The sequence below is a fragment of the Natator depressus genome, chromosome 1, assembly GCF_965152275.1.
Source record: "Natator depressus isolate rNatDep1 chromosome 1, rNatDep2.hap1, whole genome shotgun sequence".
Classification (NCBI taxonomy): domain Eukaryota; kingdom Metazoa; phylum Chordata; order Testudines; family Cheloniidae; genus Natator; species Natator depressus.
Genome location: NC_134234.1, coordinates 23,133,726 through 23,152,224, shown reverse-complemented (window position 1 = coordinate 23,152,224; position 18,499 = coordinate 23,133,726). Strand labels below are relative to the sequence as shown.

At 42.0% G+C, this 18,499-nt stretch overlaps 1 protein-coding gene across 3 annotated transcripts; it reads right to left on the bottom strand.

Moving 5' to 3' along the window:
• Positions 1–5,007: 5,007 nt before the first annotated feature.
• On the bottom strand, positions 5,008–16,815 carry PRSS23 (serine protease 23). 3 transcript variants are annotated; one of them, XM_074956319.1, is made up of 2 exons: positions 16,429–16,815; positions 5,008–8,351 (listed from the first exon to the last, which is right to left on the bottom strand). In XM_074956319.1, exon 2 carries the CDS (start codon positions 8,336–8,338, stop codon positions 7,220–7,222), a length of 1,119 nt encoding a protein of 372 aa, XP_074812420.1. In that variant the 5' UTR covers positions 8,339–8,351; positions 16,429–16,815; the 3' UTR covers positions 5,008–7,219. The 3 variants fall into 3 exon arrangements, with proteins under 3 accessions (XP_074812420.1, XP_074812410.1, XP_074812429.1); XM_074956309.1 differs by having other exon boundaries at positions 16,433–16,815; XM_074956328.1 differs by lacking the exon at positions 16,429–16,815 and adding an exon at positions 15,329–15,348.
• Positions 16,816–18,499: the final 1,684 nt, after the last annotated feature.

Genomic DNA, 18,499 nt, shown 5'->3' with positions numbered 1-18,499 from the left:
GCATTTGTTAAGTCTCATGGTATTTTACTGTGCACACAGACCTTCCTTCTGCTCCAACTGAAGTCAATGGCAAGACTCCTCACTGACTTCAGTGGAAGCGGGATTAGGTCCACTGTGACATTTTCCTTCCGCCCCCAAACTTCTTAGCTGACTGAAACTTTTGTGACATGAGGCAGGACAGAGTGCCCACGTTTTTACAAGGCCTGCACAAGACAGTTTATTTGCCAGCCAGGTTCTGGTAACACTTTACTGGAGAAGTTATCAACTGGCTTTCACGGAAAGACCATGACCCTCGGAAAGAGCTTTGGTAGCATTATGTTCCCCAGGCAGGCTAACTATCAGACTACTTTACATTCTAGCCCAGACCCCATGGTGGAGACTTGATGCCTGTGTCTTAGGAGAGCATTAAAAGCGACAGTGCGGCTTTCACCTGAAGGCTGCCATTTCAAAACCAAATCCAGGGCAGTAACAAAAGGAAGCTGTCCATCCCACAGCTCTTCTGTAACCTGGGTGAAATAAGGCTAATGCTTCCTTGTCCCATTCCCAGTAAATCACCATTCTCACTTGGATCAATCAAGGATGGAAATGGAATTATTCTCTCACCCACAGCATCTGTGCCTCCAGCTCAGAGCTAAAGGGAAACTGAACAAGTATATTCGCTGCAGTTTTGCATAAGGACTAGGCGGAAAATACATCCAAGTGATGTAGGCTATGTCTACACTCCTTCCCCTGCTCATGTACACATCGTGCTAGTTCTCATCGAGCTAGTACAAGTATAAATAGCAGTGTAGCCAATAACACAACAGCAGAGGCATAGCTCCCCTGTGGTGCGTACAAACCCACCTGAAACCGGTGGGAATATACTCGGCACAGCTCAGACGTGCCCTCGCTACTGCTACCAGTGCTAGTGCAGCTACACGGCAATTTATACTCACAATAGCTTGATGAGAACTAGTCATGTATGCATACACAAGCAGGGGAATCACAGCCCAAGGTTGCAGCATAGTCAGCCTTAGATATAGTGTCTTTGGAGTCCACTGAAAACTGTCTAATGCAGTGATACTCAGACTGAGGATCGCGAGCCGCAAATGGCTCTTTAATGTGTCTCTTGTGGTTCTTTGTGGCACATGATATTAAAACAGTGTGTGACTTAATTATTAACCAGCCTAAGTTATTAACCAATCAGGATGCTTTCACTGTGTTAATAACCACTTGTAGTTGATAAAATAATGTAATATTTGGTCAGTCATTTTGCTGTGAGAATAATATATATAAATTAAATATTTCATACTGTTTAAATATAGATATATAGTACTATAGGAAATGGAACAATGCATTCACACTACTGTAGTTCTTTTGGGTAATGTTGATTGCTAATTTAGCTCCTGAATCACTGAGCTCTGAGTATAACTGGAAATGGTTTATTTAACCCTTGAGCCAAGTGTCATTTCATATCCCCATTATGGCAGCATTCCCCCACCCACTAACTACCTTCCTTACTGAAAACCCCCCATGTAATTAAATTCCTCTATTTAATAGAAATAAGATTACAACAAAGCAACTACCAAATGAGTTTTTACTTAATATAGAATTTTGTTTAGAATATTGATTATAAGCTACAGTACCAACGTCTGAGCACTGAGTCCATCCCCCTTACACTGAGGACAGAATAGTACCGGTACAGAAGACCCAGCACAAAAGTAATGGTACAACTCAGCTAAAACCAACCTTTGTGTCACCCAACCCCTTCCATGCTGTGGTAAATATGTCTTGGTTCCAGCTCAGAATCTGGTTTTAGGACTAGAAAAGCTTTTAAGTAATTTTTGGAGATGTTTTAAATGAAAACGAATGAATATTTTCCCCTAATAAGCCCCACATGTTAGCTAAATGCCTCTGGATTTACAGGCAGAATGATATAAGAAATATTTCCAGTAAAAAAGATTTAAGTCTACATCATTCCTAAAATAGTTTTTTTTTCTGTATCACATATGGCGTATGCCAAGTACATGATGGTGTGGCAAAAACATTTTATTAGAACTTTAGTATGACACACAAAATGTCATGACACTCTTATGGTTTCACTACAGCTGAGGATGTCTGTCATCCCAAACAAATGCTGATAAAACCTTCATACCACACTCTACCGTCATGTATTACACACAATCCTCCTTGGTCTCTTATCAGGAAAAGAAAATCTTCCTATCAAAGTACAATAACCAGTGATATCTGAATCCGAAGTTAGTGAATGTTGATGAATTTCAGTTACACATAATAGACAATTTCACTATGTGGAGTGAATTGAATTTCTAGTATAATATAAGCATATGTTTGACCGAGTATCAAAGGTGTCTAGTTCTTTAACTGCAGCTGTACATACACATTGGTCTACATTCATGCTGTTAATTATGTTTTATTTTCTTTTAACAAAAACATTAGACATCCAATAAAATCTTTGCATAAGAATATTAGCTTCTCTCTGCCACTAGCCCCCAAATTTTATATAAACTCACTCAGCAGTTGTTTGTGAAGTACTTTCAAATCTTTAGCCAAAAAGCACTATAAGCCTGACTAATAGTCCCCCTGAGTTAACAGAAAGACACCAACTGATTTCGGAATCAGGCCTCATAGAACTGTGAAGTATTATTGCTAATTTTCACCCAATTTCTCATTACCATTGGCAAGAGCTCAGGCCACTCAGATGTCTTCCCTTCCAGTTTTGTTCTACCCTTTTTCTACTCACCTGCACAAATCCACATTCAAGTAGAATCCACAGTAATACACCTTTCAGATGCCAGCTAGTATTTACCACGCAGAAATGGGAAAAGATGTTCTTGTGGTTCAAGCATATGATTGGGCTGGAAAAGATGTGGGCTGTAGTCCCAGCTCAAGCGAAAACTTCCTGTGTGACAACGGAGGAGCCACTTAGGCCAGAATTTTCAAGTATGGTTGCCTAACTATGGACAACCAAGCTCCATATTTGAGCTCCTAAATGGGAGTTTAGGACACCTGTAAATGAGGCCACTTATTTATCTGTAGATGTCTAACTTTAGGATGTATGTTTGGAAATTTTGGCCTAAGCTCTCGGTGCCTCAGTTTTCATGTCTTTAAAAAGTCAGATACTACTACTTACCTACCTACCTCACAGAGGCATTTTGATTAATTAATTTATGCTTATGATGTGTTTTTAGATTCTCAGATAAATAATGCTATGGAAATATAAATAATCATTTACAAAATGTGACCAATACAGTACTTTAAATCCTGTTCTTATTGTATGCTGTACTGATGCCCCATTTAACTACACTCCTCTCTCTGCTGCTTTGGGCTGTCCACCATTTCCTTTCACTCCAAGAAAACAGAAATGTTTCTACCCACCCGGCATGCTCTTTCCATTCTTTGAAAGCTTCTCTTGAAAAAGACAGTGTGCACATTGAGTTGGCACTCTACCAGGAAGGGCTAACAAATGGCAGATTAAGTGGCAACACGGAAAAGAATTTCAAGTATGTATTATACTTGCTCAGAGTTCAGCATGGAACTTTAAGATCACCACTGCACTATACGCAGCCAGGCCCGGGAATTCTATTGCAAAGCAATTACAGATTCAAGGAGAATACCTTTGCTCTGACAATGGACCATGTTGACATTCTACAGTTCTCAGTGAAATAAGCTCAGCATGGCCACCTGGGAGAGCTGAGAATGTTCTGTGCTCTTGCTTCTTTTCAGTTTCCATCTTCCCCGCCCCCATCCCCTCATCAACCCCTCCATCCAGAGGGGAGAGTTATTTCAGACTAACCAGGATTTACCCTATGTCAGCCTTGTAAGGATGCTGTAACAGGAGAGGTTCACTTCATCCCATGTAATCCTTTCCATGTACCAGAATCTAAAACTAACCAGAACAGAATATCTAGGTTCCTCTTCTGCACTATACTGAGATATAAAAGCAATGTGGTATATTGTTAGATGTGGGTTTGCCATATTGTGCCTTTAAAAACAAAAGTTATTTTTGCCCCCTTGATGAGCTGCTTTTCTCTAGTTAAAATATGCCCCAATTATAACATCAAGACAAATGCATTCAGAGAGCGGGATTTTCAAAACCACTCAGCATTGGCTGAAGTCTGCTCCCACTGAAAACAGTGGCAAAACTTCCACTGATGTAACTGGGAGCAATTAAGCCAATGCTGAGTATATATGAAAATTCCACCCAAGATGTCTACAAATTCCCTTGAGTTTATGATTAAAAACCTAGTGCATGCATAGGGATTACGGTAAGAGGAAAGTGATCCCCCACTACCTCTTTCTAAACTTGCTGCATAAGCACACTTCTAATTTGACTGATAAAAAATTATACATACCAGTTGGCTTGCCTATTGAAAATGTTCACTCCACCAGCCTTAACAGCATCTCTATATTTATATTAAGATGCTTTAGAATACCTGAGAGCTAAGGCCTCAGTTTGACAAAGCACTTAAGAATGTGCTTTAATGGGAAGTAAGCATGTGCTTATGTGTTTCAAAGAATCAGGGACTAAATTCTCAAAATTGCACATCTAAAAAAAAAAGATTCAGTGCATGCAACATATTTTCACTCAATGACCCCTGTTCTCCTCTCACTGTAACTATTGTTGTCAAAGGGGTTATTTCCAATTTACACCAACGTAAGAGTAGGAAAATCAGGTCCATTATATTCTTTGTCATGAGACTATATCCTGCACTTGCAGGAGATGGAATCATTGGGCCACATTCCTCCCTTTACTTCAGTGGAGTTACACTAAGAATGAGTTTGACTATGTGTTGTAATAGGTCATTTTCATCTCTAAGGTGATCCTATGACTCTTGATTTGGAAATGCAACCATCACATGCAGGTGAGCATTTCCAGAGGCCTTTCAGTAGGGTTAAATAATCATCTCTACTGAAATACATTTGATTATCTGCAATGACTGTGGAGGAAAGAAAGAAAGCTGAAAGGAAATAAATGAAGAAACAGCATCGAGGATGTTGATACAACTGTGCTTGTATTTGAATGCCTTTACAAATAAGTAACAGCTAAAAGAGATTGAAGTTACAAACCCAGGTATGGTACAAGTACAAGTACAAGAGTGTCCGCACTGAAATTCCATTACTTTTCTTTATTCACTGTGATACATTCAAACAGAAGTGCTCCAGCTAACAGCCACAAAATAAAGTAAATCTAGAATAAAAAAGGCAGAAGAAGTCTGTCAAATACATATGGTGATTATTCATATTTTTAAAGCATTAGTAACTGTACGTATCTGAGTGCAAACACCCAGCAAGGAAGGGTTCCACAGTCTTGAACACTGCACCTGCTATCAAAAACATCTTTAGGCTGCTCTAGCAAAAATGGCTTTCAGAAAGCCTCTAGAAAGATAAAGCACCATCGGGAGTGTGTTTTCCCACACCACAAAAATTAGTAAAGTGAAAGAAAAATAAGGCTTAACTGAATTACAATTCTCCTATAAAGCTCAGGAACAAAGCCTACCTAGACTCAATCTTGCTCAGCTCAGCCATTTTGCCAGACAGCGCTGCACTTTGCAGTAACATCTCTGCAATGCATAAGTCAACGAGCTTCAGAAATTAGCGGGAGATGCATGGATGGAATGGAGACTAGAGTTTGAAGCAGTGTCCACCTTCCTATTTAAAGAGTGGTGAGAGGCTGCCATGACACCAGCCTAGCAATGTTACTGAAATACAGTGGTGAAATCCATCTGCGAAATATTATATATAAAAAGTTCTTTGTTTTACCAACATTGTTTGCTGCACAACAGTATTTGGCTGGGTTTTCTCAACCCATAAAAAGGTAGTTTTTGTTGGAATTATGATTTTGCTACAGTAAAATTACAGGCATCAATGTCTACAAGAGACACCGGTGCATCATTTTATCCATATTTCGGACTACGTCCTACAATTTGGCTCTTTCAACTAGCTCTATTACAGCTGCAGAACTGGTGAGTTGTGCATGTCAAGAACTGCTCATGACTTGCAATTCTGAAAAAAAACTGCCCCCAAATGCTGTAAGAAAAAATAAGAAGTCAAGATCTGGGTTAAGGTACACTGTCAAAGTGGGATGGCAGAGAGACACATAGAAATCTAGTTAACAAATCTTTTCTTTCTTTCTCATCCATCTGTGGGAAGAAGGGCACAGATTTTCAAGGGATGGAAGGAAAAATGCAGTAACAACTACATCATCCTCTCTCCTTCTATTTATTTTAAGGCCTTACAACTTAGGAAGCCAAGAAAACTAAGGATGGTGGTTCTCCCCTCCCAAAGGGCTTGCATTGCTGGAGGGGACGCTGACGGCTAGAAATTTTCCATTATTAAAGATCTAGATAAGTCACAAAAGGAAACAACTCTCTTCCCCCTATACACCTTCTATACAATATATGTATAAGGACACTGTCATGTTAACAACTGTGGCCCAGATGCTAAAAATTTAATCCCATGCACAACTCTACTTAAGTGAGCAGAACTCAATAGCACCGCTTGCGTGACTCAAATTCCATGCATGCCTGGCTTTGCATGATTATGGCCTAGATGTTTAAAAAGTATTTTCTTACCTATGTTATTCATAAAGCCTCAAATCACTCAAACATTAAAATTGGAAAAATCACATCTATTTATTTACCCTTTATGTTATTTGCATGACATTCATCTTCAACAATGTAAGCCTAGTCTCTCTTGCACTCTGGTTCTCATGCACGCACAATACTGCAACATTTAGGTGGCAAACACTGCAGGTGGGGGGTTGTTGTTAAACACCCCTTTTTACCTCCAATATCATGGAAATATTTTTGTTTAAAATTTCAGATTAAAACATTTCCATCAATCCTGTGTTTGGGGTACAAACAAAGCTGGTGTGAGGTACCCGACAGCATTCCTTTCATACAACTCTTTGGAAACCCTTCAGATTTTGCATTGTTTACCAACCCCCAAGTTAATCTTAAATTGCTAGAACTGCAAAGTCAGCAATTCCACCTGAGCTCTCCTCTCCCAGCAGTTATTCTTCCTCCTCAAATTAACATTTTCTAACTGCAATTATGTCACACAATCACTTTCCAAAGAACAAGGTGGCCTGCTTGTAATTTTATAAATTATGTCCAGGTATTTCAAAGTAGAATCACACACATTCGTAATGATAGAAGTTTGGCATTTCCTTGGATAAGTAATTAAGGCTATGAAGTGCTTTCTGGAAGATTCATTGTCTTTATCCATCCCTACAGTCAAGATAGTTGCCTTTGATCCAGTAACAGATCTGTGCATATTTGAGGGGTGTAATGCGAACAGCCACATTGAAATCCTGTGGGGAACCATTCATGTCCACCCACTGATGCCCTGAAAATATCCCAATAATTTTACGCTCCCATTTCTGATGCTGTCTCTTCCACATCCTCACATACACCCCAGAGCCACTCGCCCCTGGCTGGGCATCGCACTGCTGATATAAGAGATCAAACGTTTCATCTTTGACATCACAGAAACGGTAAACCAGATTTCCTGGACGATCATTGTCATAGCCAGAGAAGTGAATCCTCCCTCCAGGCAACTGTCTAGCTGGTGGGCTCACACCTATCTTCATAAATTTTCTTTTGTGCGGCTTCTTGAGCTCCAACAGGGCATAGTCATAATCCATGCCGATATCGTTGGCATTTCCTTTGATCCATCCTTTAGGGACGTGTGTCCGTTTCACCCGGATCCACTGGAATTTCATTTTTTCAGGCATTGTTGAGCTCGTGATATTAGCCCCTTTGCTACCATCTTTCACTTTAGCCCTCAGGAAGCCCACCCTCAGTTTCTGGGCTCCTTTGACGTAACTTTTGCCATCGTGGATGCAGTGAGCTGCGGTAAGGACGTGCTTTTCTGCCACCAGCGTCCCTGTACAACCTGTGGACAACTTCACCGAAGTGGAGAAAGGGTAATTCAACAAGAAGTCCTTGCCAAAAATGCTAAACCTGCTGTCGTAGCCATAAATCTGCCTCTTTGTTCGAGATCTGCTTTGTGACCCATCACCGCCACGGCTGATAATGTAAATGCCTACTTCAGTTTCAACAAGACTACCATTGGCATACAAGGTCTCATAGGACAGGTAGTCCTTCACTTCTTCATACGTCGGCAGCGGGGAGCGCTTGTGGCACTCTAGGCCACAAGAGGATACCACCTCCAGTTTGGTTTCTGCATCAAACTGTGGTTTGTCTAGATTAAGGGTAGATTGTGGCAGGATTACTGGCACTTTGTAAGATGGCCAGGTTGGTTTCCAGCGGGAATTGGACGGTAGAACATCCTTAACAGTGCACAGGAAGAGGATCAAAGTTGGTACACCTGCCATGCTGAACACCAATCTGGGGAAAGAAAAGAATCCTCTGGTTATTAAAGCAAACATTCATTCACATTGCAAAGCAATAGTTTGCTAGCCAAACAAAATGCCTGACATTGTTCTGAAATTTTATCCCTACTTAAGGGTAAATCCTGATCCTATTGAAGTCAGTGCACAGGATCAGGCGATTCGTAACTGGGGGAAGGAAAAGTTCTGTATAATACATCGTAGCTCACTTAAAGCTTGCACTTGAGCTTGGGATTATTTATGTGGTCTACTGCCAGTCCTGAGATATCAACTGATTGTCTTTCTGTTCTTAGCAAACTGGTAGCATTGTAGGTATAGTACAGTTTTATGTCAGGCAGCCTACATCACGCAGCCCGCAGGCTCCACTTCATAAGCCCCCTAAGAAGAGTTCCCTGCTCCCAACCAGTAATTTTAATGGTCCCAATTGTTTCAAATTCTTCTTTTACTGGATATTAGGCTGACTGCTAGGTCAATGTAGACATTGTAACAAACCCCTCAGGCTGACACTTTCAAATTTGGGTGCCAAGAGTAGGAATCTAAATCTAAATTTGGCTGCACAGTTGTAAATAGGTAGCCTCCTGGTTCTCCAGAGGTACTGAGCACCAGCATCTCCCATTGACATCAGTGGGAACTGCAGGTACTCAGCATCTTTAGAGGAGCAGAACAAAATGCCAGGCTATTAGCATATACCTACATTCAGAGGCTACAATGAATTGACTTATAATCTATTGTTTATATTACAGTAACCCCTAGAGGCCCTCACTGAGACCAGGACTCCACAGTGCCAGGCACTGTACAAACAAGCAGTAAATAGAGGGCTCCTGCTCCAAGGGGCTTATAATCTTGGTTAACAATTAATCAAATGGATGAAGTAAATACACAGGTGGCATGTTTCTGTAGCATTGGTATATTAGAGGCTTGCTTCCCCTGCAGTTTAAGACAGAGGAGGGTTTCTAGTCTATTTAACATACTTTACCCCTTAGGCTTGCATGGGGAAGGTCCGGCTATTATGTGAGGGTAGCTAATGAAGAAAAGATTATAGGTACTGAAGGAACTTTCAGCTAACATATTGATTTATTCCACAGTAAATCAATTAGAAATGCAAACCAACCCTCTCACAGCGCAGAGGGACTGTAAATGTGTTTATGAACCACAGGCAGAGTGTCTCAAGCAGCAGAGAACAAAGAAAATGTGTAACTGAAGTTTATTTGAAAATTAGCCATACAGCTGAATCACTGCAGGAGCCATAGTGCTCGGTGGGAGAAGGCAGGCAGGACTTCTCTTGAACAAGGATTATACAAACAAAACATCACAATTATGTTGAGCTTATGTATATTGAAACCCTGCTGGTTACACTGATAATGGCTTCATGATCATTCCTGAAATGCCTCAAGTGAATAAACTACAACAAACAGTTGCAGAAGGTGTCTAAGAACTAAAAAGAAAATAACTCTCCCCAACTCTTTACAAAACAGTTCTCTGTTCCTAAGCTCTATTGGGGAGCCCTTCGGAAACCATGGTCTGGCAGAGGATACAGGTGTCTGATTCAAATATTACTTCTGGATAATTTTACAGTCAGCATCATTTGTAGTAATCGATGCTAAGACAAAGGTAGGCAAAACTCATCTTTCAGAATGAACATGATATATTAGGGAAGAGTCAATATGGCTTTTGTAAAGGGAAATCATGCCTCACCAATCTATTAGAATTCTTTGAAGGGGTCAACAAGCATGTGGACAAGGGTGTTTCAGCTGATATTATGTATTTGGACTTTCAGAAAGTCCCTCACCAAAGGCTCTTAAGCAAAGTAAGAAGTCATGGGATAAGAGGGAAGGTCTTCTCATGGATCAGTAACTGGTTAAAAGAAACAAAGAGTAAGAATAAATGGTCAGTTTTTACAATGGAGAGAGGTAAATAACGGGTTCCCCCAAAGATCTGTATAGGGACCAGTGCTGTTCATCATATTCATAAATGATCTGGAAAAGGGGGTAAACAGAGAGGTGGCAAAGTTTGCAGACAATACAAAATTACTCAAGACAGTTACAGCCAAAGCTGAGTGTGAAGAGTTACAAAAGGATCTCACTAAACTGCGTGACTAGGCAATAAAATGGCAGATGAAATTCAATGTTGGCAAGTGCAAAGTAATGCCCATTGGAAAACATAAAATCCCAACTATATTACAAAATGACAGGGTCTAAATTAGCTGTTACCACTCAAGAAAGAGCTCTAGGAGTCACTGTGGATAGATCTTCGAAAACATTTGCTCAATGTGCAAAGGCAGTCAAAAAAGCTAACAGAAAGTTAGAAGCTATTAGGCCAGGGACAGATATTAAGACAGTAAATATCATAATGCCACTATATGAATCCATGGTATGCCCACACCTTGAATACTGCATACAGTTCTGGTTGCCCCATCTCAACTATATATATTAGAATTGGAAAAGGTTGAGAAAAGGGCAACAAAAATTATTAGGGGGATGGAACAACTTCCATGTGAGGAGAGATTAAAAAGACTGGGACTGTTCAATTTAGAAAAGAGACAACTCAGAGGAGATATCATTGAGGTCTATAAAATCGTGAATGGTGTGGAAAAAGTGACTAGGGAAGTGTTATTTACCCCTTCACATAACACAAGAACCAGGGGCCACCCAATGAAACTAAGACGCAGCAAGTTTAAAAAAAACATAAGGAAGTACTTCTTCACACAACACACAGTAAACCTGTGGGGTTCATTTCCAGAGAATGTTGTGAAAGCCAAAAGTATAACTGTGTTCAAAAAAGAATTAGATAAGTTCATTGAGGAAAGGTCCATCAATGGCTATTAGGCAAAATGGTCAGGGACACAACTAAACCTCTGAGTGGCAGAAGCTGGGACTGGACAACAGGGAATGGACCACTTAATAATTGCCCTGTACTGTTCATTCCCCCTGAAGTATACAGCACTGGCCACTGTCGGAAGACAGGATACTGGGCTAGACTGACCATTGGTCTGACCTAGCATGGGCTTCGTACATTCAGGACATAAGCTGCGTTTCACAGCAAATTAGATTTCTGCCACACCACTAAAAAAGCAGATAAGATATGTGTAGATTATGGACTTGGTGAATGGGGGCTGAACATAGTGCCCCAGTTCCTAGCCCCAGAAGTGGTTATATGATTTTCAGAAATAACTAGTGATTTTGGGTGCCTTGATTTTTGAATGCCAAACAACAGACACCTTAAAGGTGCCTGATTTTCAGAAAACATTGAGCCCCCACCTTTTGAAGGGTGCGTGATGTTAGGCACCCACCATCATTAGTCACTTCTGGAACATCTGAAAAATCTTAGCCAGCCTTGAAAATCAATAATAATCACAAAATCAGAGATCTCATAAGACTGGAAAATGGCTGCTCATTTATTCAGCTAGAAATGTTGACTTCTCATGCTCCCTTTCCTGCCTTGCATCCTGAACTTACACATATATATGATTTAGACAGCAAAGTGTTGGATTAATATTGGAAACCAGCTGGGTCTTGCTAAATCTACCAATTTAGACAGCTGCAAATTGGCAGAAAGATGGCATAGTGAGCACTGGTTGCATAAATAGTGAGAGGAAAAGTACAGAATAACAAACTAACAAAAACAAATCTTACCATTCCAGCTCTGTAAACCATATGTTCTCGCATTAGTCAGCTGAGAACTAACCTTACTTGTGATAGGGAGGACCATATGTGGGAACCATTAGGAACTGAGTATAGATGTCATTCTGGCTAGGTAGTTCACAAGGTAATGTATTCCATTACTGGAACTGCACAGTAACAGGCTTCATTTTGGTCCTCTGTCTTTCCCAGAGTTCTAGAGCAACATGAAGATCTCCCCTTAAGACATATGACGTTTCAGACATATACATCAGATCCCTTTTTAATTAATTTGTCACATAAAGCCACTCCTGGTGACACGACTGCCACTCACCCTTAGCTGGTTTATTTAGGAGTGGGCAGGAGGGGAAGAATGAAACTGTTTCATGCTGCAAACCAGTGGTTTTCAACCTTTTTTCATTTGCAGACACCTAAAAAATTTCAAATGGAGTTACAGAATCCTTTGGAAATTTAGACATAGTCTGTGGACTCCTAGGGTCTGCGGACCACAGGTTGAAAACCACTGCTGTAGACCATCCTTTGCCCAAAGCTGAAAGTTTCCCCTTCTCTGTGTAAATGTAGTTTCAGCCAGCAGAGGGTAGCCTTCCAATGAGAAGAATAAGAAGATGAGTGTGTTGGAACTGTACATGCGCCCAGAAAACGTTTCAAAAGAATGAATCACATCTGTGCCTACTATGAACTTTTTTAAAGCGGGCTTTACAGTAATTAATGCATTTGTGTAAAGCTTCCTGTAACTTTTCCCTGTCTTTAGTGCTGCCTGAACCCACTGTGAGTTTTTTGGATGTAAAGGCCGTTTCATCAGCTACTATTCTGTTATCTCAATTCTTATCAAAACATAAATAAGGCACTAGAGAAAAAAAATTAAAAGCTTCAGTGTCAGATTAGTAGCCAAAACTGATTACAGAGTGGGACATTTGTTTCAGTCTGTGTAATGTGTCCAGATAATAAATTACTATTGTTTCACTGTTAAAACCTAAGAAATTCAGGTAGGCATATATCTATACAAGCTTATTCTGATGTACAGTACGTAAAACAAATTTTGTACAATTTATCACGGGATGCAAACCACTGCATGTCATTTCTTTCCATATGGAGGAATCATCTCAAAAAGTTATCTGAGGGAAACATGAGTTTATTTTTGAAAGCGAGTGGATGTTCCCTAATTCTGAAACCAAAATTAGGCACCATGCCAAATTTATTCCAAGGGAACCTAGTATTTACCCCTTCATTTTGAGTTTTAAAGAAAATAAATAGTAGGCAGGACATTTCTGTGCCATATTACCCTTGAACTAGATTCAAATAATGATTATTTTGCAAGTCTTGCTCAAAGATGTCAGAAAACAAGATAAAATGGAAAAGAAATGAAGCACATTTTCACGGATTATTGTAACATATTTTTAGTTCATTGGTGAGAATACTGTTCTGCAATGTACAACTGTTTATACTTTAGAAACTATTGTTCTGTTTTACTGAATTCTCAGAGAGACAATGCAGGTGATGTAATATCTTTCACTGGACCAACTTCTGTTGGTGGAAGGGACAAGCTTTCAAGTTCTTCCTCAGGTCTGGAGAAGGTAACCAGAGTGTCCAATAAAAGACATTACCTCTCCTGCCTTGTCTCTTTCTTATCCTGGGACCAACATGGCTACAATAACACTTTCGTGAATTATGTCAGAAGCGCTGAACACTCTTTTACTCAATACAAAATATTGCTCTGCTATGCAGGATAGGAACCTCCAGAAAGTGTTTTGTACATGGTCAGGTGTGATAATGGCATTACAATTGCTTTGGGAATGGAAACACTGACAGCTACTCTGGGGCTCCCCAGGCGACTAGAACACTTGCAGACACATTTTCCTGTCTGCAATAGACAGTCATGCCTTAAGAAAATGCTGGTGAAAGAGAACTGCCTTGTTCGGAGTGTACATGAATCATCTTCTAATAAGCAAGTACATTTTTGAAAGAGTTCAGCATTCAGGGGTGGTACTCGTAATGGACTGTAAAATGAAAATAAGTCCTGGAACGTACAGTGTTAAATCCTATGACCAGACTAGTCTCCACTACATTTTGAAATGAAGAAAGTTTTTCCATAGGGCTGTGACAAAAAAACCAACCAAAACCTACCTCAGTCCAAATGACAGAAATGAACCAAATTACTGTTACCACTGTGCCAAAATACCTCAGCTGCTTTTCTTAGTCATGAAACTTGTTAAAACACAGAACTAACCGAGCACCAGTTTAAGAGCTACCAAAGCCCTCAGTGCAATTAAAACATAACACATATACATTAGTCTGTCAGTGACACTGAACAGTGAGGCCAGTGGATGAGTAAAGTTTCACTCACTCTGTCCCTTCTCCACTAGTTTGAAGATTATAAGAAGAGATGTGCTGGAAAACCTGAAACAGACTTCAATACTATCAAGCCAGAGGTATCTGCCAACATATACAGTAGGCACAGAGGGCATTTTGGCACATGTACTAGAGAGACACAAAAAAAGAAATAGAACCATATTTATATTTTTACCAATTAGTTCAATTTCTTTAGAAGATTCTTCTGTCTGCCTCCCCACCCACCCCCATCCATTTTTTCCCCTTGCTATAAAATAGTTTTGGTTTTCATTACACAGGACCACAGATTATGGACCATTCTCTAAATTAGCAAATTGTAAGTGATGATACACATGGCCACTGATATCAACCAACCTGAGCGATACACACTGTAATGTAATGTGACAGGAGTTATTGTAGTTGCCCAAACACTGTTCCCTATGGCAGTGGTTCTCAACCAGGGATAGATGTACCCCTGGGGGTACACAGAGGTCTTCCAGAGGGCGCATCAGCTCATCTAAATATTTGCTTAGTTTTACAACAGGCTACATAAAGAGCACTAGCCAATCAGTTCAAACTAAAAGTTCATACAATGCTCTATATACTATACACTGAAATGAGAGTACATTATTTATATTCCAGTTTATTTATTTTATAATTATATGGTAAAAATAAGAAAGTAAGCAACTTTTCAGTACTAGTGTGCTATGTATTTTTATGTCTGATTTTGTAAGCAAATAGTTTTTAAGTGAGGTGAAATTTGGGGGTGCGCAAGACAAATCAGACTCCTGCAAAAGGTACAGTACTCTGGAAAGGTTGAGAGCCACTGCCCTATGGGACACTGCAAAGCAGATCTCCACTTGATCACCCACCCTCGGAACAAGACTGAATGTCCCCAATTGTAGCAATAGCCTAAAATACAGGTAATTTAATATCTTTCTTTAACAAAAATGGATTATCAATAGACCTGCAGCCATTCAGTGCAGAGCTCAGCACCACAACTCCTTACCTAGGAGAACTTGCTCCAGCTGCTGGCTATTGTGAATGTCTCCTGGGTGTCACCCAGTGTGAAATAAAGCAAACATGATTTTTTATCAGCTATTTTCTCATAAGATGCTCTGCCAATCCCTGTTTGTACTTCAAAATGATGTAATTTGCACAGTGTCAGTTCTACTAGGCATGTTTCTTCTTCTATTTAAAAATTAACAACTATTGATGAATGATTATAGCTTGAAAAAGAAGTGTTTGCATCCAACAAATGCTGATACTATAGTTTCAGGAGTTAGGTGATTTCAGTTCACAATCAGAATCCAAGAAGAAACATTATTCTACTTTTTGTTTGCTAGATATATTTGGGGGGTGGGGGGAGGAGGGTTGGCCAGGGTGTGTTCACATTCATGTAGCTAAGAGTTAAACATTAATTTCCACCCAAAGAAATTGCCTTATGCTTCCTAAAAATGTGTGAACAAAACTGAAGGCAGGCAAACTCATGGAGGAAAGACAGCGGTCATGAAATAATTCTCTGGATTCTATTTAATTTACTGGCTAGTTTCTTTCTGATAACTAATGCCAAAGATTTCATTCTTCCTAAATAAATAAATAAACTGCACCGGGCTAAAGGTCCCAAGACTATCTCTCAATTAGGAAATGTGATATTGACTTTGGATTCCACAACTTCTAGCCTGAAATTACTCTTCTACTTTGTCCGTATCAACTATGTCTGATGATTAGATCTCGGTAAGACTTTGTACTTGTATCTTTCTCAGCACAAAAACTATTTTAACCGAATAAAGAGACAGCTAGTAATACTTTTAACACATCTTATCTAGGCAGCTTGGTTATCCTCATCCCAGTACCCTTTGTCCACCCCCTGGCTAATACTGATCCATGGATCAGTGATTTGCTGAAGGAATTTGCATTTTTTTTTTTTTGGTAGCAGACTGTTTACAGCTTGCAAAAGTTATAGACCCAACGACTCCCCCTTAAAAAAAGTCAGCATCCCAAGCCCCAGAAAGAATTGTCCCCTTTTGTGCAGAGCATATGCCAGCCAGGTCGATTTACACTTGCACTCCCTTCTAAAACCATAATGTCCAGGATCGCTTTACGTACTTACCACCTCCTCACATGCAAGGCTCAGTCAAGGTTTACAGCTAAGTGCCCTTCTGAGCAAGATCAGGCAGGTGAAGGGTCTGGTCCCATAACTTCAGGCTGCTCTGCTGCCTTCTGATGGAATCTCTCGCTGACTCAGACCTGCCTCCTCCTATCACCCCCTCAGTGAAATGCTCAGGTTGCTACACACACTTTGGGGTTTCCAGTTGCATTTCCCTTGCGATCCCCAGTGCACAGCTCCCCTGCATTGGCTAGAAAGCTTCCAAGGGGAGCGGGAAGGGGAGGGGAGGGCTGGAAGAGGCAGCTCAGTCCTCCTTGCAGGTGTCACCCTCGAGCCCTCCGGCTCCTGCTGCTGCTACCAAAACTTTCCTGCAAACAGCAACTGGCGCCTCCGCAGCGCAGGCGCCATGAGACCCAACCCACCCGCACTCCGGATTGCTGGAGCTAGCAGGAGGCTGGCCTGGTGCTGCAGATCCACTGCCCTTCCCCCCGCGCAGCACCCCCACTCCGGGCCCACCGCCCCCTCCCCTTCTGTGCGCACTCTTGGCACAAAGAGGAGCCAGCGGCCGCCTCCCCGCCTCCCTGCACCCTTACGCCTTACCATGGGGAGAATTGCAAAGACGCAAGGTGTGGCCCCCCCCGTTTCCAAGCGGGGATTTCTGTGGCAAAGATCCTCTGCCCACCCCCCCTCCAAAAATCCTCGGGGCTGCCTGCAGTTCCTTTCCAGCCCCAGGGAACGGCCAATGCCTAATCTGCTTCGGGTTATTTTCCTGCGCTGGTTTCGCCGTTTGAAAACTGGCTCACAAAGCCCTTGGAGCTCTGTGCGGGCGGGTTTACAAGGTGCCACCTACCCCACCCATGGTGGCGTTAATACTGAGCTTGTCACTGCCCTGGGTGAAGACGCAGAGCTTTGACTGACACCTAAAAAGTCAGGGATCCTTCCCTGAGAACTTTATGATCTTAATCAGATGCATAAAATAGATGGGGAAACAGCTGACTCCCCCTAACGACCCCACTCTGGGAATTTCACACAATACTGTACCCCACTGAATTCTGCAGTTATGGTCTAAAGCACAACTTGCAATAGTGAGGCTGCAGTGTTCGCGGCTGTTAGTGTACAGTTGTTATATTATTGCTTAATAAAGGGATGTTACAAATGATATTTATAGGCCTTAACTTCTTACCCAGCAGGAGTCTGCTGGTCAATTCAAAGTAAAGGCAGGATGGGCAGGTACTCACGCTAATAAAGGCCGTGGGACCAGACCTTAAGGTGTAAGTATGAATTTTATGGGCGAAATCCTGATCCCAATGATGTCAGTGGGAGTTTGCCACTGCCTTGTGGACCAGGATTTCTCCTCTGTACAAATTTTACCTATTCCGTTGAATAAGGAAGGTTCTGACTCAGTGGTGGGCAAACTTTTTGGCCTGAGAGCCACATCGGGGTATGGAAATTGTATGGCGGGCCATGAATGCTCACAAAATTGGGGGGTAGAGGTGTAGGGGAGGGGGGTGAGGGCTCCGGCTGGGGGTGTGGGCTCTGGGGTGGGGCCAGAAATGAGGAGTTCAGGGTGCGGGAGGGGGGGTGAGGGCTCTGGGATGGGGATGAGAGGTTTGGGGTACAGGAGGGGGCTCCAGGCTGGGACCGAGGGGTTTGGAGGGCGGTGGGGGGGATTAGGGCAGGGGGTTGGGGTATGGGGGGGGTCTGAGGGCTCTGGCTGGCGGTGTTGGCTCGGGTGGGGCTGGGGATGAGGGTTTTGGGATGCAGGAGGAGGCTCCAGGCTGGGACCAATGGGTTCAGAGGGCAGGAGAGGGATCAGGGATGGGGCAGGCTCTTGGGGCACGGCGGGGGGGGGGGGTGAGGGCTCTGGCTGGGGTGCGGGCTCAGGGGTGGGGCTGGGGATGAGAGGCTTGGGGTACAAGAGGGGGCTCTGGGCTGGGATTGGGGGGTTCAGAGGGCAGAAGGGGGAACAGGGCTGTGGCAGGGGATTGGGGAACGGGGGGGTGGCGCTTAGGGGTGCAGGCTCCAGGCAGTGCTTACCGCAAGTAGCTCGCGGAAGCATGTCCCTCCTGC